Source organism: Henckelia pumila, chromosome 4, assembly GCF_033568475.1.
Source record: "Henckelia pumila isolate YLH828 chromosome 4, ASM3356847v2, whole genome shotgun sequence".
NCBI classification, from domain to species: domain Eukaryota; kingdom Viridiplantae; phylum Streptophyta; class Magnoliopsida; order Lamiales; family Gesneriaceae; genus Henckelia; species Henckelia pumila.
In genome coordinates, this window is record NC_133123.1 from 63381367 (window position 1) to 63407486 (window position 26120).

At 33.7% G+C, this 26120-nt stretch overlaps 4 protein-coding genes across 7 annotated transcripts; 2 read left to right on the forward strand and 2 right to left on the reverse strand.

Moving 5' to 3' along the window:
* The first annotated feature begins 4351 nt into the window (after positions 1-4351).
* On the forward strand, positions 4352-8652 carry LOC140865060 (uncharacterized). Of its 2 annotated transcripts, none has more exons than XM_073269562.1 (13): positions 4352-4664; positions 6054-6165; positions 6291-6403; positions 6519-6641; positions 6765-6967; positions 7109-7184; positions 7310-7396; positions 7524-7604; positions 7695-7727; positions 7837-7890; positions 7982-8102; positions 8210-8280; positions 8372-8652. In XM_073269562.1, the coding sequence occupies exons 1-13, from the start codon at positions 4500-4502 to the stop codon at positions 8453-8455; spliced, it is 1323 nt and encodes a 440-aa protein (XP_073125663.1). In that variant the 5' UTR covers positions 4352-4499; the 3' UTR covers positions 8456-8652. The 2 variants fall into 2 exon arrangements, with proteins under 2 accessions (XP_073125663.1, XP_073125664.1); XM_073269563.1 differs by lacking the exon at positions 4352-4664 and adding an exon at positions 5843-5975.
* A 348-nt stretch (positions 8653-9000) lies between these two features.
* LOC140863171 (pentatricopeptide repeat-containing protein At2g17033) lies at positions 9001-10706 on the forward strand. Its single transcript, XM_073266387.1, has 2 exons — positions 9001-9347; positions 9427-10706. The coding sequence occupies exons 1-2, from the start codon at positions 9072-9074 to the stop codon at positions 10510-10512; spliced, it is 1362 nt and encodes a 453-aa protein (XP_073122488.1). The 5' UTR covers positions 9001-9071; the 3' UTR covers positions 10513-10706.
* Positions 10707-10717: 11 nt separating this feature from the next.
* On the reverse strand, positions 10718-14177 carry LOC140863170 (mechanosensitive ion channel protein 6-like). The gene is made up of 6 exons (XM_073266386.1): positions 12593-14177; positions 12280-12550; positions 11944-12067; positions 11513-11806; positions 11226-11428; positions 10718-11025 (listed from the first exon to the last, which is right to left on the reverse strand). Exons 1-6 carry the CDS (start codon positions 14055-14057, stop codon positions 10734-10736), a joined length of 2649 nt encoding a protein of 882 aa, XP_073122487.1. The 5' UTR covers positions 14058-14177; the 3' UTR covers positions 10718-10733.
* Positions 14178-15981: 1804 nt separating this feature from the next.
* LOC140894725 (serine/threonine-protein kinase STY46) lies at positions 15982-21718 on the reverse strand. Of its 3 annotated transcripts, none has more exons than XR_012153914.1 (15): positions 21341-21718; positions 20750-20929; positions 20490-20609; positions 20052-20106; positions 19865-19975; positions 19280-19330; positions 18856-19031; positions 18674-18781; positions 17973-18046; positions 17673-17848; positions 17119-17214; positions 16921-17001; positions 16645-16833; positions 16397-16533; positions 15982-16190 (listed from the first exon to the last, which is right to left on the reverse strand). XR_012153914.1 is itself a non-coding variant. In XM_073303319.1 (15 exons), exons 1-14 carry the CDS (start codon positions 21532-21534, stop codon positions 16456-16458), a joined length of 1689 nt encoding a protein of 562 aa, XP_073159420.1. In that variant the 5' UTR covers positions 21535-21718; the 3' UTR covers positions 15982-16190; positions 16436-16455. The 3 variants fall into 3 exon arrangements, 2 of the variants coding, with proteins under 2 accessions (XP_073159420.1, XP_073159419.1); XM_073303319.1 differs by having other exon boundaries at positions 16436-16533; XM_073303318.1 differs by lacking the exon at positions 15982-16190 and having other exon boundaries at positions 16304-16533.
* Between the last annotated feature and the right edge of the window lie 4402 nt (positions 21719-26120).

The window sequence follows — 26120 nt, forward strand, 5'->3', positions numbered from 1 at the left end:
TGTGTTTCATGCCGAAACACTTCTTCTTTATTCTGATTCTGATTCTGATCCATCCTCAGAATCTTCTTGACTAAACAATATCTCTTCTTCGTATATGCTTTCATCTGAGGGGATATCCTCAAATTGATATACTTGGACTAAATCTTGAAAGAAGACCGCATCATCCATATCTGGTGTTGCTTCAAAGAGTTTAACTCCTTTTTTCTTGTTTTCTGGACAATTTGTAGATATATGTCCTCTTGCTCCACATGTCCAGCAGTTGCAATCCTTGAAACTTTCACTTGCTCTTGTATGAGTTCTTCTGAAAGTTCTTCTTGATGGTGTTCTTCCCCTGCTTTGTGATGAGCTTGTTACTGGGGATGTTTTTGTAGGTCCACTTCTTCTTCCTGACCTATAAGATCTGGTCTTTTGTTTGGACCAAAATGTTCTTGGTTTCCAAGAACTTCTCATTCTTTTATTGTAGGGATTACTTCTGAATTTCTTCCTTTTAAATCCCTGTGATATGTTTCCAATGATCGTTGGAAGATCATTATCTTTACAACATAAAGGTGTACGTTTATTTATACCCCTTATTTTCTTGTAGTTCTTCTGTAATGCTGCCATATGGCACCATTCTGCCAATTTTCCTTTCAAAAAGGATGCGCGTCTTGCCAAAGTGTCAAGATGACCTGGAACGTATTCTTTAATCAGCATTTCTCTCCAGGGACTTGGCATTTTTGCGAAAAATAGCTGAATAGCTACATTTTCCTCGACTCCTGAATTCCATCTGTATTTAGTGAATAACATAATGTATTCATCAACTAAACAGATATCATGTAACTCGAGGCTATACAGAGCTTGAGTATATCTTTTCTTTTTCTCTGTATCTTGATTGTTGAAATAGTCTACCCCTATGAATTGTGCTTTAAATAGGGTGGCCATTCTTTCTCCAATTTCGCTGAGGGATTCTCCTGCTAAGATTGATTCCTTCGTATCTGGCATAGTCATCTCCCAAGCAATCTTGACAGATCCCATTAGACTCATTTCTAGAAGTTTAATGAATCCTTTTTTATTGAGATCTAATGTCCCTGCTGCAATTCTCATAGCTGACGTCCAATCATCTATAAGATCTTCTCTATTTTTGAAGTCCAAAACATCAAGGTTTAACATAACCCCGTAAGGATGTATTGGATCTAAAACAGTTTTTCCGTAAGGAGTTTGATGGAGTGGGATTTTACTCCTTCTTGATCTGGTTCCTGCTGGATGTGAATTTTCTCCAACCTGAAACTCACTATGTGGTTCTTTTGTTTTAACCGCATATCTTGGGGGATTCCCTATGGGTTGTTCACCCTCAGGGGAGTTCATTTTTAGATCTACTACTTTGAGATTCGCAAAAGAATCTGCGAGATCTTGTAGATCCTCGAGATTTAATCTCTCTAAAGTAGTCATCAGATAGTGTTTTTCTCTGATACTGCTTTTATAAGATTAATCATCCTTTCATCATCAGTTAAAGGTTTTTGAAACATTTTGGTTTTACCTTTCTGATGTAATAACGGTTCGGTACCAAACGAGAGTGGTAACCTTCCTCCTGTATTTCCTTTTCTAGAACCTGAAGTTTGTTCTAGATTTGTGATTTTAGTTTGAAGATTCTTTAGGGTTACAAGAATTTCTTCTTGTTTCTTAAGGATTCCTTCAATCTGCCGAGGTATTTCATACAGCTGATTGTTGTAATATTGTACCGTCTTTTGAATTTCTCTAAGATCTTCGGAGAGTTTAGAGGAATCTGGGGTAATTTCTAAAAATTGAGAGTTAGAAATCATCTTTCTATCGTAAGTAATCTATTGTGAACAGATTAACTTGTTTATAGGATTTCATATAAATAAAATCCTCTTGATTCAAACCTTCGTTTGAAGTCATCTTTTGTAAAAAAATCTTCTCCTCAACAAAGAAAAGTATGAGTTAACGAATAATATTAAGTCTGAATATTTAACCTAAAGCTCTGATACCATTTTTTGCATATAATTCTTTGTTCCAAAATAAGCATTAAAACATGAGATATAAGCACAGAGAACTTTAGATATAAGTATAAAACCTTCAGATCTAAGCACAAAACAACCCATATTGAGTACAAGAATTAAATATTAAAATAATCAAGTTTTGTGGTCCTTAGGGAGTGCAAAGAAAAAATCTTTAAGGAAGGGAGTTGGAAGAAAGAAAGGTTTGGGTTTGAGGATTTATTCATAATTGACTCTTATTTGAATACATTTGAGGAGCATTAATATTTTTTAAAAAAAAATAAAATAAAATTTGACAAAAGATTAGTACTCCAAATTTTCCACTAAAAGTCTAAAACTCTCACTCGAACTTAAGCCAACCTATACCTAGTTCCAAAAGCTAGTATAGGCTGTATAGCTACCCGCAAACATAAATGGATTTATTTTAAAAATAATTTTTTATATATTTATATATCATAAATTTAAAAGTTATTATTATTATTACACATTTTTAAGTAGAAATAAAAAATTCTAGATGAAAAAAAAACATATTAATCAATAAGTCATAAAGCTTTATTTTCAATCTCCATGATGAGCCCGACCGATCGAGCTCAGGAAATCAATTTACAATCTATATATTAATTAATTAATTAATATTAATAAAACAAAACTTTTGAGCTGGGTTAGGTGAGCTCCCTCAATTCAATATTTTGAACCCAATCAACTTCAACCCAATCTTTAATTCCTTGAAAAATTTACAAAAGTAGCCCTATAAATTAATTGGCTTGTTATAGCATGTAGTCTCCAGTAGTCAAACCGATCTGCCGGTTCGTTCGAGACACTTGTCCCCCTCTAAATTTATTTTATATAATTTCTTTATTTTTTTTAATTTTTTACCCTCATTTGACCACCGTAATTTTCTAAAAATTAATTCAATATTTATTTTCAATTATAAAATTAAATAATAAAAATATATCTCTAAATTAAATTTGTTTTTTATAATCTTTGTAACTAGTTGGAAAATTTTCGCTTTGTTATTAATGTCTTGCTTTACAGAAAACATCATATGTTTAATTCCTCTTATATTTTTGGTTTATCTTGTAAAAAATTTCACTTCGCTTACGATTAAGATTAATAATATTATAAATATATTAGAAAATTGAGATAATGAACTATAAACTAATATTTACTTTTTCCTAAGATGAATTCATAATTTAATGATCTACGTTAAACAAATTAAATACTTTCATTAAACTATTAACATGTAAAAAAATTATCAAAAATAAACATGAACTAACCGAAAAGTAGTGGCATACAAATTACAATTTTAAGTTTTTTTTTATAAAAAAATTATGAATCTTTGAATATTAACCAATTTAAAATTTAAGATGCATAGTTTGTAGCTTATGAAAAAAGCTTATAAAACATCGAAAATACTTAAAATTTTCATTTTAAAAAAATGTATATTGTTGTCAAAATTGAAAACAAAGGTTCAAAATTGAGAAATGGGTTTGCAAGTGGGTGAAAAGGTGAACGAACAAAAATAAACAAATGAATAAGAAATTATGAAATAAATTAAAAGGTGGGACACATGTCAAAACATAAATATCTTAGGACATTGCTCTTATGTCAGGGTCGAACTAACCGATCTTCGTCCATTAATACTTTCTTCTCATTCTAGTCATTTTTTTATCGGAGTGCTAAAATGGTGCTGACCACACATGACAGTGTCCACCATAAATGTCTCCAATCTCCGAGTGTTGGCATGTCAGTAACATCCAATGACGCGACATCATTGTCGTTAAAACAAAAGTAAACGCTAAAACAGACCAAATTTACGAGACGATTTTTACAGTATTCCTTAATTTTTCTTACCTAGAACGAGGACATATATTATATATTTTAAAAAAAATGAATTTGTCTCGAGTCATTCGCAGTTTTAAAGAAGATGTCATGTCCCTACCTGATCTCTTTTTTTAAAAATGAGAACTTGTTGAAATATTTAATCCAACATTTTTGACTAAAACACCAAAAACACTGAAACACAAACGCAGATTCGTAGAAGCCCAACAAATGGCAACTATTTCAGCTCACCAACCACCAATACACATTACGTACTGAGCAACAAGAATACTTCAAATCTCTCAGGTTAATTTGTTACCACCAAATTCAGGTCAACCTACTGCTATACATATTACCAAGTAATAATATCTACTTTCGAAGACTTGGTTTTTTTTTTAAAAAAAAAATAAAAATAATTTAATAATATATGATATCTCAACTATGTTGTTGCGTGGCAAGAACCCCACGCTGATTCTTTCGGCAGTTGGCCTGGCTTAGCTGTATATATAATCCCCCCAATTCATTCAAACTCTTCAAACATTTATCTTGTTTTCTCCATTTTGTTTATATAATTCAGTACAAACCAAATTAAAAAAAAAGGTGTTTTCTTTAATTCTCTCCATTTTCCATTCTTCAATTCTGTACGTGCACAGAAGCAGATTTGAATCAATATATCCAATTAGAATGGACAACTGGAAGAATTTGATCCACCTATTCGTGTCTATATTTCTGTCGTATTTCGCGTCTTTGTTGGTGAATCCCACGATCGCGGACGTCACGCTCGGGGCGGTTTGCCCCGGAGAAGATGAATGCTCCCTCGCCATTTATCTCACAGGCTTCCAGCAGGCGGTATGTTCATTATATTTAAATATTTGTCTCTGTGTGTGTGTGTGTTTTTTTTTTTTTTGCATGAATATGTTATATATACTGTTGAGTGTGTATGTATTTTAAACACATATATATAGACACACATGTAGTACTGCTCATTATAGTTTAGATCATATAGGCAACTACCATGGATAACAGCTGACGTGGCACCATGTATATCCAATAAGTGATTGTCACGTCAGTTGTTGCTCACGTAGTTGTCCATGATAGTTGGCTATGTGATCAAAACTACTGCTCATTATATATGTATGCTTAAAATGTTCGAACGGCCGGCGCCTGTATTTGCTCCTCTAGTTCTTTTATGTACGTGCTTGTGTGTACGCTCACGCACCATATTTTGATCGGATATTTTATCATATGTTTTATGATAAAATAGGTTCAAAATATCAAAGTTTTGATATATATTTTTGTTATTAGAACTCTTCAAGTGAGTAATTTGATTATGATCCTATCAATAATTACGGGGTTCAAAAATTGGCTATGGATATCGTGTATGGGCGGATAAGAAAAACATTGTCCTATAATTATATATTATATTATCATGAAGTGGGTGTGTATATGTCAACTAATTTTGACTGGGTCTGCATATGTTTTATGATGATTGTTAAAATTAAAAAAAAAATGATAATTCATTTATTAGGAAATTCCACTTGATTGTCACTAAATAACAAATCAAATACTCAATCATTAATATATTTTACCATATACATGCTTACAAGTTATTATGTATTTCGTATCATTGAACCCTTCAAATCTTGTACATAGTCAAATATAAATATAATATAAATAAATAAATAAATATGACAATAAAAAGATAAATTTGTTTTAAATCCTTGAAGTGAAACTTAAGTGTGTATTCGATCTCTGTCAAAAAAAATATTTATTTGCTCTCAATGATCCACATAAAAATATTTTTACACTCCTATATGTTTTTTCACATTTGAAAATCGATATAAAACAATGAAATATGATATTAATATATTATATCGTACTAATATGCGATATTTAAGGTTCATATCTTTTACTAATTTTAAATAAATTTAAATTTGAGGCCCCAAATCTTTGACTTAAAGCCTAGCCCAGGAACTGTAAATCCATAATAAACAAAGCCCATTGTAGAGAACAAAATTTTTCACAGAGAAAAAAAAAAAAAAAAAAAAAGAAAGAAATACAAACAAACAAACAAAACAACTTCAGCGAAAGTGGAAGTGATGATTGGAGGAACGATGAGCAAAATTCGAATTTTAGAAACAGAAACTCGTTCGATTCGAAGTAATGCTTTCATTTTTGGATGGTTATGAATCATATAATCTTATTGAAGTTAACGGTTTTGTGTAATTTGTAATGCAGATTGGAGGATTAGGTTCTGTGATTTTGACGCCGCTGATTGGGAATTTATCCGATGTCTATGGTCGGAAAAGTTTGCTCACGATCCCCATGATTCTCTCCACTATTCCTTTCTGTGCGTGATTTCGATTCTTTCCATGTCTTTTTTTTCCGCACTGATTCAGCTCGTGAAGTCAATTTTTCGATAGTTGTATCTTTTGGCGTAGTTTTTACTCAAAATTTTGATTCGTAAATGTGCAGCGATATTGGCGGTGAAGAGAAATACTGAATTCTTCTATGTATACTATGCTTTGAGGACCATAACATCCATGGTTTGCGACGGAGGCGTTATTTGCCTTTCTCTCGGTTATGTGGTAATTGTTACGGATATTTCTCTGTTTTTCCATTGCAAGAGCAAAATTACGAATCGAGTTGCGAGCGGATTTACCTGATAATGTTTATACTCAAGAGAGTTACATGATATTTCAGGCGGATAACGTATCGGAGGGGAAGCGTGTCTCTGCTTTTGGAATGTTTTCTGGTGTAATATCTGCTGCAACAGTTTTCGGAACATTAGCCGCTCGATTACTTCCGACTGCTCAAATTTTTCAGGTCTCTCTTCTCTCTTTGTTTGCATATTGAGTTGATTTTTGTTCAATTGAATGTGCCATCCCATTTTGGGCAAAATCAAAGATATATGAATTGAACTAAACTTCCGATTGCATCACCATTCAGGTAGCAGCAGTTTCATCTGTAGCTGCAGTTGTGTACATGAGAATTTTTCTCAAGGACACCACTCATGATATTGAACCTCTGGAGGAACCAATCTTGAAGCCAGGGAATGAAAAAAGTGAAGCTGTTAATGAAGCATTGGAAAACACAGAGACCATCAAGAAAATATCTTTGCCAAAGCATATAATTCGCTTGTTGAGTAGCAGGTAATGTTACATTTCAGATTTTTGCAATCCTCTTGAATGTGAAGAATCTGAAGATAGTGTTTTTTAATGGATTTCTCTTTGTTATTGGTTTGATGAAATGTTAATCATGACTGGTTATAATCTGTGATCCTCATATTGCAGTGTTACATTTTCGCTAGCATCATTTGTTGCTTTCTTCAATAGCCTGGCAGAGGCAGGGATTCAAGCTTTCTTGATGGTACTCTCTTTCTCTACATTCATGTGACATAAGATCGTTGGTTACATGTGCTGATAATTTGTAGTTATATGATGTAAAATGTCTTTGTTCAGTGCTTACATTGTTGTTACCTTTCTTTACTGCAGTATTTCTTGAAGGCACGTTTCCACTTCAACAAAGACCAATTCGCTGATATATGGCTCATTACCTACATTACAGCAACCATATCAAATGTAATTTCAAATCGCCAATTTTTAATATGTTATGTCATAATTGTTGGTGTTTCCTCATCAAATTTTAAGTGGTACTTGTTAGATGCACTGGATTTGTTTTGCTCACGAATTCTTGAAACTCGTGCAGATGGTCTTGATGCCCATTTTGGGCTCACTCCTTGGAGAGGAGACACTGCTTTGTTTAGGACTTTTCGCTGGATTTGTTAATGTAACCACACCTTCCAACTTCTAAGCCCTCTATTTATTTGCAATAAATATGTGGTAGCAAAATAACATTTTGGTTTCTGGTTTTGTGCAGATGCTACTGGACAGCATAGCTTGGGCACCATGGGTAAGCTATTTGGTGCCATCTACAATTTTATTTATGAATTTGAGTTAGCTGGACTTATGTGGTTCAGAACCGTGGCATCGTTCTCATCATTAAATTTCACAATCTGCAGGTACCTTATGCTTCTGCTTTATTGGGCCTCCTCCTTAGCCTTGCAAGTCCTAGCGTGAGTTACTCATAATACATTATCAATCACTCTGTTTTCACTGTTATGGTAACTTATTGCTGATTAAAAGAATTGTTTCTCAAACTCACAGATAAGATGCATTATTTCAAAACAAGTCGGACCCTATGAACAGGGTATCGCTCAAGGATGCATTTTGGGCATAGCAGCATTAGCCAACGTCGCATCTCCATTAATTTTCAGTCCTCTTTCAGGTGATTCTTGAAACAATACTTACTTTCTTATTCTCGAATTCATGTAGGTAGAAGGCTGTAAACACCTATCTCAAACTAACATTTTAAACGTGTTCTTCTAACTCCAGCATTATTCTTGTCCGACTCCGCTCCATTTAATTTCCCTGGTTTCAGCATTTTTTGCGTTGGTCTTTCTTGGGTAAGCACGAATCTTTGCCTCAAATTTGCAACAAAAAATCTGAAAATTTTATTTAAATGCTAATAATATGCTATTATGTTATAATGTGCAGTTCATCGGTTTCCTTTTGAGTACAATGGTCAAGATTCTCCCAGTTTTGTCAAGACGACGGAATCAGCCATGCACATTGGCCTAAGTACTACTATACGTTTGACTCGTATTCGTCGTGCATTTCGCCAGGGCTCGTGAAGTTAGTGTCAATTTGTATATGATAATTCCATTTATTTATGTTGAGAAGAATGTGTAAATATTATATGGCATACGCTGTATGATTCTGCATTTGTTGTTTTACAAGAAAATTTGGCAATTAATAAAATTTATTTATCTTGATTATCCTTATTTCTTCGTCTACTCTTTCGAATAAGATTTTTACTCGGTTCACAACGAAGACATAAATAATATGACATTGGTTACGTGACTATTTATCCAAAGTTTGCCCAAATTAAAACATTGATAATTTTGAGAATATATTTAACAGAAATATCTTGTAAAACGATCTCACATATAATCCATATAGATATTAGTATCTCAAAATTGAGTGTCTCAGTTTTTGGATTTTTTTTGAAACGTTATCTCATTTAACAAATATTAAAAATAATAAAGAAATGGTTTGGCCTACAATTTTCAACAAGAGTATAATTTTATAATTCCAAAATTTTAAAAAATAAAGTGTTCTTCTAATTGGGGATCTCAAAACGTCGTGTGAGTGGACGTAATATTTTATTTTGATTAAAGAACAGTTGACATAAGGGATGATAATCGGCGGTGGCGGGTTTCCGCCGTCAGCGCCACCAGTTCCCAGTCGTTTCCGCCTCCGGAGGTGCCTATTTCGGCCGGTAGCATGCACGCTAACGAAACAAGGTGAGCACTTGCTCTCGGCCCTCGCCATCGCCGAAGATCCGGCAGCCACCATTGGCTTACTCCGCAAATTCGTCGCCTCTTCTTCCAAGCACGTGGCACTCAACACCCTCTCCCATCTCCTCTCACCCTCCAACTCCCACTCCCGCCTCCGTATTCTTGCTTTTCCTGTAAGTAGTATCCGTGACTCTTTACCTAAGTTTTGGTAAATTTTTAGGACAAAAATTTATTGTTTTAATGCAAATGTAGCTGTACTCGATAATTAGACAAGAAACATGGTTCATCTGGAATGCTAAGCTGGTGGCGGATTTGATTGCTTCTCTATACAAGCAAGAAAGGTTCGGTGAAGCAGAAAATTTATTCTCTGAAACAGTTTTGAAGCTGAGGTTTAAGGAGAGGGATCTTTGTATGTTTTATTGTAATTTAGTAGCATCTCATGCTAAGCACAAGTCCATTGAGGGATTTCTTGATTTATGCGCAGAATTAAGTCAGCTTGTGTTTCAATCATCTTCTGTATACATTAAGCAGAGAGGGTATGAGTCGATGATAGGGGGATTTTGTGAAATGGGATTTCCAGATGGAGCTGAGAATTTGATTCAAGAAATGAGAGAAATGGGCTTAAAGCCATCTGGTTTTGAGTTGAGATCTCTTGTGTATGGCTATGGACAAACGGGAAATCTTGAAGATATGAAGCGATGTGTGGTTCAGATGGAGGATGGTGGTTTTGATGTGGACACAGTTTGCTGTAACATGGTGCTTTCATCATTTGGAGCTCAAAATAAGCTTTCTGATATGCTCTCATGGTTGAAGAAAATGAGAGGTTCGAGCGTCATTTCATCAATTAGAACTTATAATTCTGCTCTAAATTCATGTCCAAGCCTTCTCTTATTGCTTAGAGATTTGAAAAATGTACCTCTGTCAATCAACGAGTTGGTGGGTAGTTTGAATGAAGACGAGGCTGATTTGATTCTTGAATTGGCGAAATCATCAGTTCTTGATCAGGCTATGGAGTGGGGATCTTCTGAGTTGAAGCTTGATTTGCACGGAATGCATTTGAGCACCGCGTATTTGATGATGCTACAGTGGTTTGATGAGCTAAAACAGAGGTTTTATGCTGGAAATTATGGGACTCCAACTGAAATACTTGTGGTTTGTGGGTCCGGAAAGCATAGTTCTAAAAGAGGAGAATCACCTGTGAAAGGATTGATAAAGGAAATGATGATTAGAATGAAATGCCCGTTGAGGATTGATAGGAAGAACACTGGGTGTTTCATCACCAAAGGAAAAGTATTCAAGGATTGGTTATGTCGTGACGATTCCAACATGATTCCTTGATCCTCTCAAAGTATTAACAGCAAATATTTAACACTTTGTAGTTTACTATGCGGTGTAAATGGTGTACGAAAATAACAGAGAGGCAAAAATGATCATCTTATTCAATTTCTGTTGCAAAAGCAAGCAATCATCATTCTCATTCCTGAAATATGCATTATTCTACAATTTGAAAACTCTACAAAATTTTCCTATCTGCTATTATTGCTGCGATTCAAAAAGATTCAGTTGACTGGAGGTGGGGGCCATGTTGAAGGGATCCTGCTGGAGTTAAGAGGAGGCATTGCTCGAATGTTGATGTCGACTGGATACAGACGGTACTGTATGTCGAACTCTTTGAAAATCTTGACCATCTCTTCCACGAAAATGGCTCGTCTCTTCCACCTTTCTCCCATATCCTGGTGGTTCATTCGGTGTCTCATCCATACCGAGAGTTTCAATCTATGCAGGTCTTCAAGATTCATCAATACTACTGATGGTGAAGGGTACCAGTGTTCACTTTTGTTCTCAATGTAACTGCGTTATTTGCAAAATAGAGGTAAATGTTGGAATTCGGATACCGTATAACAGAGTTTGAAATACGTTCACTGTATTACTATTTATTTAAAAATTCAACAGTAAGCAATTGCATAACAAAGAAATGCGAAGCGTGCAAACAGTTTTAGGGAGTTCTTGAAATTTCATGAGCCAATAATAAAGCATGAAACAGTATATACCTTGTTATTCTTTGCTTTATCACAGCAATCTTCTCTAGTGGTGTGGCCATATGGACGATAAAATCGACGGAATCACCCATATCTGGACTGCGGTAGTAATTGCTTATTGGCTTTGTTGCAAGAGTTACATTCGGATATAATATCTTTTGATTGTCGTATCTCAAGAAAACCGTAGTCAAGATGTTCATTTCTTCCACAATCATCTGAAACATTCGAAAATGAGGTGAATTTTCCAGTAAGCAAGTGGAACAAAAAAGTTATCTGATCTGTCATCTTTTTTGTGTTACCTGAACTCCATCAATCTCGCATCGATCACCTACATCGAAAGGATGCATAACGAATACGAATATGACAGCTTCAAAGACCGTCTTGCAAGTGTTTCCGAATACAAATGCCACAACCACGATCTGGGAACTTATGAATAGCAGAAACTTGCTCGTCGCGATTTCAAGAATCACGAGGCAGATCACGAGGATGACAATGCCGACTATGACATTCACCATCTGATGTAGCTTGTTAACTGCTGTTTTTGTGTCGTTTAGCGTCAGGGCGAGAGCTTTTCGTTCCCGGAAGGCATTGACCTGCATAAATCCGGCATGATCATCATAAAACTGACGCAAGTTTATTCAGTTTTCATCATGAAATATTCTGGAACAACGTCCATATATGAATTTTTTTTTTTACAGCAGATCTACTTTTAGTCATGTGTTATTCGTACCACCCAACTTTTCAAGGATGCTTTGCTGATTTTTTCACTTTCAGTTGATCCTTCAATCACATTCAAGGTCTTCAAAGCCTCTTCTTCCCGCAAGAAACGCATCAGATCTATAGGGTTGATGAACCTGCACAATATATATAAATGAAGTGCTTGAATCTTTGAATAACAAGCTGGCAAAATTATGTTAAGACCACGCTCGAATAATACTAGCAGCTTAATATATGAAATACCAGTGGTTACAATCATATGAAAAGTGTATAGCTATTAGAATTGTTGCTAAAACAACAATGTAGAATCAGCCATGTAAACAGAGAGAGAGAAGTGTGTAAGACTCACTTGGCACCAGGCTTAGCCACATTTCGAAAAATTTTCCGGGCTGCAACTTTAGCTTCATATTCGCTCTTGATCTGTGTGGCAGCTTCGTCCCCTTGAGAACTATCGAACACTTGTTCATCCAAAGTGGAGATAACCCCATGCTTCACAGTATTCATCAATCTTTTCATATTCCAAGCAGAAACATTCTTGTTATTCAATTTATGAAGTTTATCAATTGACAGACCTTTATCTTCTTTGTTTTTAGGTGTATGCCCAGAAATCTTGAAGCTCACTCCCTTTAACTGTTTCGGGGGCAGCCCCCCCGGTGAGTTACTTGTGAACTTCTCACTCTTTAGAGGTAGAAAAGATGGTGTTCTAAGCTCGGGTGGAAGAGTCGCCCCTGCATTTTGAAGCCTCGAAACCTCAGCCATAGTTCGCTCTTCTTCCTCCTGGAGAGACTGTATCTCTATCAAGGGAGGGCCAGATAATGTCTCAATCACATACTGATTGAACAGCGTTTCTTGGATGCGATCGAAGAATGTGCTGACGTGAAATGAAGAAGCAAGAACTTTTACCATAAGGGTCTTCACCAGCCACAGCATAGTACCCACCAGCATACATATCATCAACTTGTTAACATACCGAAGAAACTCATTGTTCCCCTCAATCTTCTGATCGAGCATGTAATGCCAAGAAATGAGAACCAACCCCAACCAGATGCAGTTCTGAACAGCCTTTCGGATCCCGTAAACGAAATACAAAACCCTTTTACGCATGAAAAAGTTTCTCTCAACAAAGAAGACCGCTACCCTAATCCCCCAACCAGACACCAGTCTCCCACATATCAAAACAAAAACCAGCATCTCCCATTTCCACAGACTCAATCCCCTGAATTTCTTTCTCTTCCACTTCGAAATGACAAGAGTACATACCAAAGCCGTGACGATAAGAATAAGACTGATCCATTGTGCTATTGTCAATGCATCAAATTTAGCCTTCTTGTAGTCATCAGGAAGATCTTCATCAAACAAGGGGTCATCCTCTTCATCATCCCTCGGCATCGTGATCATCCCGGAAGCTCTCCCTAGAATCCCAGATCGGATTGGGCCTGATCTGACGACACCGGACCTTCTATCGGGTATCTCAGGCGGGTCCATCAACCTAGACTTAGTCTTCATCCTGCCTAGCTTAGTAACTTTCCTCTGAAATGAGGTGCACCTCAATACCTGACTCTCATCACCGTTTTCAAAATTATTCGCCACATTCGTCGATCGTCTCCTGTTAGCCCTTCTGTGATCTAGATTATCATCCTCATCAGAAGAGGATCCATCGTTTCTTCTTGAACTTTCTTGTTCATCAGGGCCTATATCAACCACATTAATACCTCCAGAGTCTTGATAATCCTGGAAAGAAACTCTGAGCTCCTTTGAAGTCGGATAGCTACTATAATCATCAAACCTGTTATTCTGAGACTGATCCTTAAAAGAACCGCAATTAAGAGGGAATGCTGTATTATTAGTTTGATTATCACGGCGAAGCTCATCCATTTCCAAATCCATGTCCAGGGAAGTTTCCACTCCCGCAGCCTTCTGTTTATTCAAGAACTGGCCGATCAGCTTCAGTGGAGGCTCCTCACAAAAAGAGACTCCTCCTTTCTGCATGGCGCCGTCCCCACCTTCACCCCAGAATTCCAGGCTCGATTCCCGCCAAATGTTCTTGTTAACGGGGCCTGTGGCTGCGGCTGGTCGATCACTGCCGCCGTCGATTTTAACGATGAATTCTGAAGATCCCCCCGCCATGCGGTGGTGGGCGGCGGAGTCGGATGATTCCCGGCGGTGATCCGACAAAATGGGCTGATTCTCGAATCTGGCTTCGTCTTCTGTGGCGCTGCCTGCAGAAATCCTTCTGCCATGCTTGCGGGATTTGAATGAATTCTTGAAAGACGAAGAAAAGTCCATCACTGGGAAACAGAAATTAATGAAGAATCTCTAATGGAGAAACGGAAATTGAGAATATATATTATTCCCTTTCTGGGTTGTCTGTATAATCAAGATCGGAAGACGAGAACTCTTCGGTTTCGAGTTTTGACAAGGTTACATGATGGATACATAATACACACACACTCATGTAAGGAATAAATATTTTATTTTCCATGTTTATTTGGATATAATGTATGAATTTATGGAAATAAGATAAATTAATATTGGGGTCGAAAATCATATAATTAGATTTGATGCTTTACATAATTATTACTAAACAAATACAAAATAAAAAATTCTTATGATACGGGCACTCAAATTAATTTTATAAGAGTAACAGTCTTGTGAGATGGTCTCATCTATGAGATGGGTCAACCTACCCATATTTATAATAATAAGTAATATTTTTTTGACAAAAAATGTAATATTTTTTAATGGATAACTTATATAAGAGACCCGCCTCAAAAAATGACCCTTGAGACCATCTCATATCAGTTTTTGTCATTTTATAAACGCAAAAACTCATATAAAACAATATTTATATGAGTCAATTTTGTAAGATGATTATGTATTCAAACTTAACTATTTCATCGTAAATATTAATCGAAGAATAGGTCGGTGTCACCACAACTTTTAAAAAAAGGCAAAAACTCCTATGAGACGGTCTCAAGGGTCATTTTTATGAGACGAGTCTCTTGTATGGGTTATCCATTAAAAAGTATTACGATTTATGCCAAAAATATTAGTTATTATTATAAATATGGGTATGGTTGACCCGTCTCACGGATGAGACCGTCTCACAGGAGTGTCACTCTAAAAAAAACAGTAATATGCTTGTGTAATTCGTTATGATGATATAGTACTAGTAGCATGCGTGTCAGCGTGTGGTAGAATCATATACACAAAACGAATAGATTTAATGTGGATGTTGCATATTTTTATTTCTTTTAATTATAATTAATAGGAATAATAAATTTGATTTTCATTTTGAGGTGAACTCAAGATTTTCGCTTTCACAAACACTCCTCAGGGAGACCGTGTACCAGTCAATTTTGTGATACAAATATCTTATTTAGATCATTTATGAAAAATATTGTTTTATATTGTAAATATTAATAAGGTTTATTCGTCTTACAGATAAAACTTCGTAGAACTGTCAAAATATCTTTTATATTATGTTAATATTTTATTATTTACTAGCGATGGAAGCACACACAGTTGCGTGTGTCATATAATATATAATATTTTATGAGTTTTTATGGTAAATAAAAATTAATTATTGAAAGATAATATAGATTTAATATGCTAATATTATCAATTTGATATTTGAGATATATACATGATAAATTAATTATAAAACAAACATGATACTATTTGATTGAAGAAAAGGTGGAAAAGGTGTAGGAAAAAGATGTTGAGAAAAAGGTGGACAAAAAAGAGTAAAATTAAAAGATGATTTTTGACACACCAAAAATTAGTTACTATAAGATACTCAACTTTTATATAATAGTATAGACATGTCTTTTAATTTTTTTTATGTTCTGTTAATTTTTCTAATAATAATGATGCAAAAAACTAAACTTCATCATATTAATATCCTAATTTTTATAGTAGTAATATTGTTTAAATTTAGTAAAGACTACCAGATTATATTTAAAATATTGAAATTTATTTTGATGGGTAAATGAATAATTGTATGTTTTTTTTTTATATATAATTTTTAAAAGAGCTAAAAGTTTTTATATTAAATTCCTTAATAGTCCAAATCCAAATACTTCAATACATAAGTTATATGCTTCACCCCGTAAAAAAAGAAGGAAGAAAATATCCATTATCTATTGTGATTAGATAAATCCACCACGATACCAAGTACTCAACCCTCGACCAACAATGCACAGCACCAAAAGATTTGCACTAAAAACATACGTCCTTTCATTCGTGGAAGAACAGTATCTGTTAACAAAATGATCAAGAGAAGTGGATTAATGATAAACAAAAAAGAATGGAAAAAAGAACATCAGTTATGATGCCCATTAATTCAGATAAATTATATCTCAAGACCTTGATAACAAATATCTGAAAATAAAATTAAAAAAATCGTGAACATTTACTTTGAAGGAAAAAAACATCTAATGAAACGGAAAGAAAACATTCTGTACATTGCAGATGAAGTTAAATCAGAGAGATTGGTAAATGACTTTAAATTCAAGTTTTCTCATCAATGATGATGTCCTCGTCGCAGAGCAGAAAAGAATCCTCCAGATTTCTCCTTTCGGCCTTCTCCATCGTCGCCCACCTGTCCATTGTGCAGGTAAATTAATCGACATCATGAGTATGCACTAGCGAATGACATCTAAACCTTAAAAGACAATTTTAGCAAGCTGAATGCACTGAATGATATAAATACCTCTTTGGATATCTTCTGTAAGATTTCTGTTAGTTCAGAAAAGTCGGGTCTCAAAGATGGATCTTGCTGCCAGCATCTCTCAAGCAGCTCAGTGAGCTTTGGATTAGTGTGCTTAGGAATAGTTGGCCGCAGGCCCTTTTGGACCACTCCAACTGCCGCTTGTAGAGGTGTCAAGTACTCGTAAGGAAGCTGATAAGCCAAAATAAAAAAACACTTAGCCCGAAGCGAGCCAGAAGAATACTGATCCCAAGATTTCAAAAAACAAGTTAGTACTACCTTTCCTGTGAGTAGTTCCCACAGAACTATGCCAAAGCTAAATACATCGGCCTTATGGTCGTAAGGTTTGTGTTCTATGACCTTCAAGAGATAACTACTGAGTTAGCAAACTCTAAAAGCACAAAAATATCCAACTAGAATACGTGCGACAATATTCACTAGAAAATTGCAGAGTAGAAAAAGCATAAAAGAGAACACCTCAGGAGCCATCCACCGATATGTCCCTGTTTCAGCAGTCATAACACCTGTTTCTGCTTTCACTCTGGCCACCCCGAAGTCAGCAACCTTAACAACCTAAAACAAAAGCTGCTTTGAGATCTTTACAACTACAGAGCATAAAATTGCAGACATCACAAAACTTGATAATCCACATGTCATGAGAAATGACAAAGCTTTTCTGGAATTCAAATTATAGAAGATGAAATCCCTAGATACCTGGAAAAGCTGATAGATACGATGGGCTAACAAGGTCACAAACAATTCATCTCAAAATTTCAGAATAACTGTTTTTTTCCTCCTATATGCAGCATATCCAGTTCAAATGATTTTTTTTCCAAGTTGAAGATAAACCGATAAAACAAAGGTTATTATGGATAGACCCATAATATATTACACAGATTGCTTCACAAAGATCCAGTATTAACATGGATGAACCCGTGAGGTGCAAGTAAAGAGCAGAATTCTACAAATAAAATTATTGTCATAAGTTTGATCAAAGATGATTTAACGCATTTGAAGTGTTTAACACTCACTTCATTTTCATCCATCAACAGATTTGCAGCCTTCAGGTCTCTGTGAATGATATTGTTCTGATGCAAATAGTTCATCCCCTTTGATACGTCAATTGCTACTTTAAGTAAAGATGGAAGCTTAAAAGTACCTCTTTGCTTGTGTAAATAATCATAAACACTCCCTCCCGACATGAACTCTGCAATTAAATAAGGAAGCACAAAACAAAAAAAATTTTGAGCCAAAGATTCCCAGTTGAAAGAATAAAAATGGTATCCAAAATAAACATTTAAAAAAGCTATGGTTACAACGTTGACAAATACCTGTGACAATACACAAGTTTGGAGGTTTAGTACATGCTCCTATGAACTGCACAACATTTTTGTGCCGGACTTTTCTACAAGAAATGCATACTGATAAAGTAAGAATAAAAGGAAAAGACGAAGGACAATGACCGTGAAAGTAATGACTTCAATTCAGAACAACTCATAAGCAATTAAGCATAAGTTAACATGGGCAAATGAATCAACATCAAAGTCCTACCAGAAAAGATAGTTGTCCTAACAATAATTAAAAATTGTATGCATTCACAGGAAGTAAAATCAAGGAAGAAACAATTAAGGCTAAGTTTGGATTCATTTCCAGTGTTTTCCACAATGTGTTCTCTGAAAATATGTGGTGGGAGTATATTATGCTTGATTCCGTTTTCTTACTTTATGGAATTTCGATTTTTGAAAATATAATCAAATGAATGATTAGATAGTAACATAATTATTTTTGGGAATAGGCGAAGTTTAATTGGAATAATGATTTATAAAAAAATATGGAATATGATGAAAATGTTTAAGAAAATGAGGTGAAAGTGTGATATCTTTATTATCAGGAAACAAAAAAACTGAAAAAGTGGTTTGAAAGTGAAATCAAACATAGCTTTAACTTTTGGCCACTCGACCGTGAACAGTTTGCCTAATACAGGTGGTTGAACGATGCATAAGAAATATATCAAAAGATTAAAAAAAACAACCTCATTATATATACTTCTTGTGCAAACTCCTTCTGCAATTCTGTATTCAATCGCTCCGTCTTGAGAATTTTGATTGCTACTTCCTGACTGCAGTAAGTACCTTTGTATCTGAAACAATTTTTCAAATGAATGAGCGCTTAACCACAAGCATGAGCTTTAAAAGAAGCATATCTTATACTTACAGATCACCATATGAGCCTGATGCTACTTTGGATTCAAATTTCAAAAACTGGGGATCAATCTCCCATACATCAGTGCCATCGGTAGGTATTTTCAAATGATCAGATTCACATTTGAACTCCATTTTCTCACACTCGCCAAGAGGAGGTAAAGATTGTGGATTGGGCCAAGAATTTTTCTGCAAGAAATACAAAACATAGATCATGATAACAGCATCAGAGAAGACATGCCCAGTTGAAAATTCACATACAAGCTTCACCCAACCCCTATGGCCCTATCTTCAGTAGCAAACATACTGAACAGCACTTGAAAATCACTAGTAATACAAAATTAAATACTATGAACAAATCATCTAAATAACAGTTGCAGTATTTTTACTCTCTCGTACTAATCTAACATGAGCAAAGCGAGCTTAAGAAAAATTACCTCGAACTTCAAGACTTGTTTTTCAACAGCAGTTCGGAGTTGTTCAACCTCCTGAAAAGTGAAAATATTAAATGGTCAGTTAAAATTTTACCAGTTAATGGATAAAGGCCCTGCAGAGGACCATTTGGTTTCTAGAACCTAAAATCGAGTTTGGTTGACAGCAATACAAGCACGTTTCAGACCTTCCAAAGTTCATCTATTAGCAAAAATTACAGACACTCAAATCTACTATATTCTTTTAAAGGAGAAATTACATATGTGCAGACATCTACAAATATTATTCAAAAAGCCATCAATAAAAGATATAAATAAACCAAAGTCCAAACCAAGAAGATAACCGATACTTTCGCTCACTAGTTCTTCACAACCAACTGCTTCATAATGTTCAAGGCATTTATACAAGGTAAAAACTATTGATCAAGAAACTTCGAGGAAGAGAAAAACAACATTGCTCCGAGAAAGTACAATGCTCGTGAAGATGAATGGATGTAAAAAATATTAAGAACGAATAATAAAAAACCAAGTTGGATAGACAAAGTGAAAGAAGCAGTTTGGACTAGAGATTGGAGATAAAAAATGAATTACCTCGAGCGGCCAGCCATCAACAACAAAGACATCTAGTGAATAGCCATCCACTGTGGAGAAGGCATGTGCTTCCTGAATGTTAAGCCCAATTTCAGCTAAAAAAGCGGTCAGCTGCAAGGCCCACAAGTGAATAGTTCAGTCAAGAGCTACAAACATCAAGTGATCATCCCAAAGGGGTACTAATTACCTGACTCAGAAGCTTTGGTTTATCTTCTGTTGAGAAAGTAATCTCATGCATAGGCCTACATTGTTAACCACAAGGAGAGGTAAGTTCTAAAATGCACACTCTATAACACGCCTGGTTACTTGAATGAAATGGTAGTCTTTAAGATCAATTATCAACAGTTCAAGAAAACGACACACATGTCAATCCAAATAAAGCAAAATGCATTAGAGATTGAATGGCATGATGTGTGAACAGTCGCAAGCAAAGATAGAAAGAGTCGGATCAAAGCTCAATCACATTGTTGCCCGAAAGAACACGAGGGACTGGAAAAAAAAAATTAGATTCACAAATTATTTTTATGTTAAAGCTTAAACCCGATTAGGAATTGTTTGTTAACTCCAAGGGTTGAGCAAGTACATGCGTACAAGCCTAATAGAGTGGCAACTAAAAAAAGTATACCTTAGAAACTTGCCTCCACCATTTACAGCACTGTCTCCATCTGGATTTTCTGGTTTGCTAGTTTCCAGCGCAAGAGCCTCAAGATTAGGAGAAGAACCAAAAGCAGGTGGGGGATGGATGCTGACCAAAAAAATGGTAGTAGATCAGCACATCAAATAAAACATAAAGCACTAACTGCTGTAAATAATCGAATAGATGTAGTAGCAAATGAGACATCATTAAGTGTTCCATTCAAGATAGTTCTAAACCGTAGCCGTTACCTCCCCATTTTTGGTGACTTTGAATGGACTGAATCTCCCATATTCCCTTCAGTGACTGGTGCAACCTGCACAAGCCGGACTTCAAACGCCGGCCGTTCAGCAGGATCACACGCAAGATGCAGCAGTCGCTTGTGTGTGATTACATCCTCCGCCCTTTCCACATTCACATCCATCGCATACCTGGAGTGTCCGAAACAAGAATACCATGAATCACAAGGTAATCACAAATCAAATCAAATGGCTAAAAAGTGTGTTATATGCCGAGAAGTAACGAAAATCTTCCACATGCAACACATCACAAAAAAGATGTATCATCATCAATTCATATCATGAATAGTGATTAGATCTGAAAAACTTGCTTACACGTCATAATAACAATCAACAAAATCAAAACATCGACAACTGCATCCGTTCCGTAACAAGAAAATGAAAAGCTTTCGTTTTTCGCTCTTTTGAGAAAAAAGAACAGGTAAAACATCTCCATACAAATGAATTATTACTTTTACACACACACGCAAAAAGTGAATATACATGGGGGGCTATAAACAACACAAGATTTAAAAAAAAAAAAAAGTGAAAAAAGCGACCGACCTCGCCGGAAGGCGATTAAAGTGCGCCCATAGCTGATCGTCGAAAGCCGGGTCATGCGTCTCCGGATGTTGGGCTTCCTTGAGTCGCCTCAAAACCTCATTGTAAACCTCGACCTTCTTCCGCTGCTGCCGGCTTTCCGACGGCGACGATTCCACCACCCTACTTCCACAACTCTCGTTATCTTCCATCACCATTTGAAATCAAAACGACAATTCCCACAAAATCTGATCAGAACCCGTTACGTATCTCCTCTAAACTCGATCCAATGGCTTCTGCGGTTGACGTTGAGACACAGGAGAAATTGGTTGATATTGTACGCGGCTATATACGCAGCAGATGCAGAATTGAGACCCAAATCTTAATATTTTACGAGCAATTAGTGATTAGGATAATGGTGTTATTTATAATAATAATAATAAAATATATCGGGTTTGGGTTTTCATTTGATGAGTAATGCTACATGTACAACCAAATTTGTACAATAATTTTTATACCATAAAAAATTTAATACAAAATTTTAATTTATAAAATCTCACAATACATTGAATGCAAAATCTCACGATATCATATCAAAATCTCACGAAATAATAATAAAATATCACGATATAATTGTTATAAATATCATTGTACGATATATTGATTCTACGTATAGCATTATTCTCATTTGATTCCTTCTCTCATCGCTACATATCCTTCGGTTTTTCTTTCCTTGGAAATTGTTTGCTATTGCATTTAATATTACATTTATCGTGACTTGAGTTGGTAAAATAAGTGAGTATTTTATTGATCATTATTTGTTCGATTTTGTTTACCAAAATCTTATCATATAAATCCATCAAACAAAACTTATCTAATAAACTATGACGTTTATGTGTTAATCTGATTGCAAATATCAAATTATCGACTTTGGATTGTTTTAGAGTAACATTATTTCTCTTATCTATATATTTTGGGATTGATAGTGTGCAATATAGTCATATTGCGATTGACGGGATTATCATTACCTCTAAATTTTTTTTATATAATATAATTATTTAAATATTTATTTCAATTAATATATTCCTAACCACATATTATTTTTCAAGTGTGTGCCATCTTTTGTTTTTCCTTTTTTTCAGCAATATGCTGTTTTAGTATTGAAGCAATAAATGGTTGTTTTGGGACGTTTAAGAGAAACATAATAGTCAGCTAGGAATTGAAAAGTAAATAATAAACAATTAATTCCCCCTTTATATAGCTTTTTGGATAAAGATAAAGTTTACAGGTAAATAGTAGAAAGAAACTCAAGTAATTTAGTAATCCATCATTAATCTAATTCACAAGGACATGATTTACAGAATCAAATTTGATGATTCATTTAAAATGGTAAACGAATTAATTTTATTTTATTTTTGAAAAAAAAAAAAGTGAACAATAATCGAAGGAGTTATTTCTTTATTTTTGTTTTTTGGTGACGCACCTTTGAGGGGGAGAATGACTTAACAGTTTAGATAAGAACGTGGCATTTCCAAATTCAATGGGTTCAAAAAGGTTAAAGCAACATGTCCCCAAAAACATAAATAATTAAATAAAGCAACCAGATTTTTCAATATATATATATATTCAATATTAAAACATTTAGGCAGCGATGGTAATTTTTCTTCTTCATGTAAGGGGCTTAAGGAAGTAATTTTACATGACTTTTGGTGGCCTTTCTCTCTGATTTACATAACTTCATGTAAGATATATTTGCAGCTTTTCATATGTTTTAACAACACAAAAAATCCTATAGATTTGTTATAATGGATACGGATTTCTAATTCGACAAATCATAAAAAAATATCAATTGTTATATCAAGAAACTTTTTTTCATCTCAGTCAATCAATTTTCGCGAGACGATATCCCACAAAAAATCTATATTTTAGCAATGTGACTCATGATTGATCGATGATCATGTATGTTCACATGATAATTGATAAAATAAAATAATAAAAAAAACAGTTACAAGCCAACGAAGTTCTAGAGTGCGTTTGGTTACGGAACACTTATTTTTTAAACAAAGTGTTTTGTTTAAAAATTTTGGCGTTTGGTTACGACGATCGTTTTTTTAAAAAAAAAACATTTATTTAAGTCCAAATAAGCGTTTTTTTTTAAAAAAAAAAAAGTCATAAATTTTGGTTTTTTTTGCTTCTGCTTCTGTTTCTATTTAAAAAATTATTTTTTCAAAATTTATCCAAACGTTAAAACCGCTTCTGCTTTTTTTTAATAATAAAAACACTTTAAAATTCTGGACTTATTTAAGTATTTTTTTAACCAATACTTTTGTATCCAAATTTATCCTTATGGAGAGTCCTAATACACCGTTAAAACATACATGAAAACAATAATTATTTAGAATAGCATCACGAGGTTTAACTCCAACCAATCTTGTTATATTTTTATAGGATAAAAATATATCGATTCATAAACTTTTAATTGGATAGAAAACTAATACATGAATTTTTATCGGTGGTTTAAATAGCTTTTTTGATAAAATTGAACAAAATAGCTATTTTACCCCTTTACTGATATGTAAATTTTATTTAAATAATTTATATTTAGATAATATGTGTTATATCATAATATATATATATATATATATATATATAATATCTAAATAATTTTAAATAGCTAAATTTTTAAATATATAAAATAAAATTAGACATTTATATTTGGTTAAACTTTTATCTATGCATACTTTGCAAATTTTATTTTTGAACATATTTAAATAAATGGTAAAAATGATAAAGTTTTTTAAAATAAATAATGATAAAAGTTAGTTTTGTAATTAAGTAAAAGTTTTCATTTGATATAAAGAAAATTTTGAGTTAAAATTGTGGTGAATTGAAAATTGATTTAAATTTTTGTACAAAATATAATATCTAATTTTCTTTTTATTTTTATCAATTTATTTATTTCATTAAAATTATTTATACCGTTTTTTGCTTGCTTTGCAAATGTCTCATTTTGTGTTTTGAATAAACTAAGAAAAATAAATATCTTAGTTAACTGAAAATTTTATTGAAGCTATTGAAATTTTCAAATAAAGAATTGTGGTTGAATTGAAAATTTATTTCGAAATTATAACAAAATATAAACATCTAATTTGGTTTCTGTTTTTATTAATTTAGTTCTTTTTTTTTTATTCGAATTAAATTTAGTTCTTTATTTTACTTATGCATACTTTGCAAATTTCTCGTTATGAGTTAAAAAAAATTAAATAAATAGTTTTTTTTTAAAAGGTATATTGAAATCTTTAATTTAAGGGATAAAATATGCATTTTAGTTAAAAAAAAATTACAAAAATTACATTAATTTAACACACACATATGTATCATATATATTGTTATATATAATTATCATTATATTTGTATTTATTATATTTATAATTATATATATAAATACATATCACACACGCATTCCTTAATATTTTTAAAAAGTTTACATATATATTATAATGAAAGAGATATTTGCTTTATTGAGTATATATTTGATTTTAGTATCTATTTATATGAACCACGACGATACTTAGAATTGATTTTTGTGGGCCCCGTGATCGGTCGGAGGAGATTTTGGTCTTCAATTTCATTTTCATATGTTTCCCACGATTTTTCGCTGCTCGTTTTAATATTTTATAGCGTTTTCAATAATAAATTTATCTAATATATGCACGGATTATGTAGGGCATTACCCCATTGGGTATGTGAAACTCTTTTATTGGTCTAAATCATGGAGCGCCCACATCAATCATGTGGGACCCGCATAATTTGACCAATCATTTGTTTTCACCTATCACATGGGGTAAAACCCATGGGAATGGATGAAATTTTCGGATTATGTAGTTAGTGCATCAAGATATTTCTTCCACGTCTTAATTAGGCCATCTTCATTAGTCAAGTACCAATTTTTTCTTCTTTTAACTTTTTTATATTTGTGATAACGTAGAAGCATAATAAGCGATGAGTGGACTCGAAAAATTGCACCTATTTGGATGAAAATGAGTCGAGCTATTAGATTCATGAGTCTAGAAAACTAAAGAGCGTGTTTTGCCGGGATTTCTATACTTATTTTACAGCATTTTTTTAGAAAATAACTTGATTTTATAATCGTGACGGGAAGAGCAGTAAGCGCCGAAAATAATTATCTACTGTTTTAGTCAATGCTTGTCGAGTTAAATATGAAAAACGTGATATAATTGTGTGTGTTAATTAATAAAAACCCATAATTATGTATTAAATAGGCATTATCTTTTGGAACCAATATTTTGAATAGATTTTAAATATAGTATCCGATAATATGAATTATGATATATTATACAAGGATACACAAGTAAGGGATCAATCCCCGATAATACGAAACATTATGTTAAGATACACAATTGAACTTAAATCATGGATGAGTTTTTAATAAATCACGCTTTTGGGTTGGTTTTATATTCAACCAAACTTGGTTCGGTTCAAAGTTTAGACAGAAAAATATACAAACTAAACGAGTGATTTTGCGTTCTAATTTGAAATCGAGAAGCTTGCTGGATTCTCATTCTCTTCTTATAAAAGTGATTCTGGTAGTATTATAATCACTTATCTATCAAACAATATTCAATTCTATCATTCCACTTTTGTTTAAAACTCTACACACTTTTGATTTGTATTCATTTCTTCACAAACTTTAAATTTTAAAGTTTTTTTGTCTTCTATATTTGTTTATTTGCGATTTGATTCTTTATATTATCAAATTTTAGTTTAGTCCGAAATTTTTGTT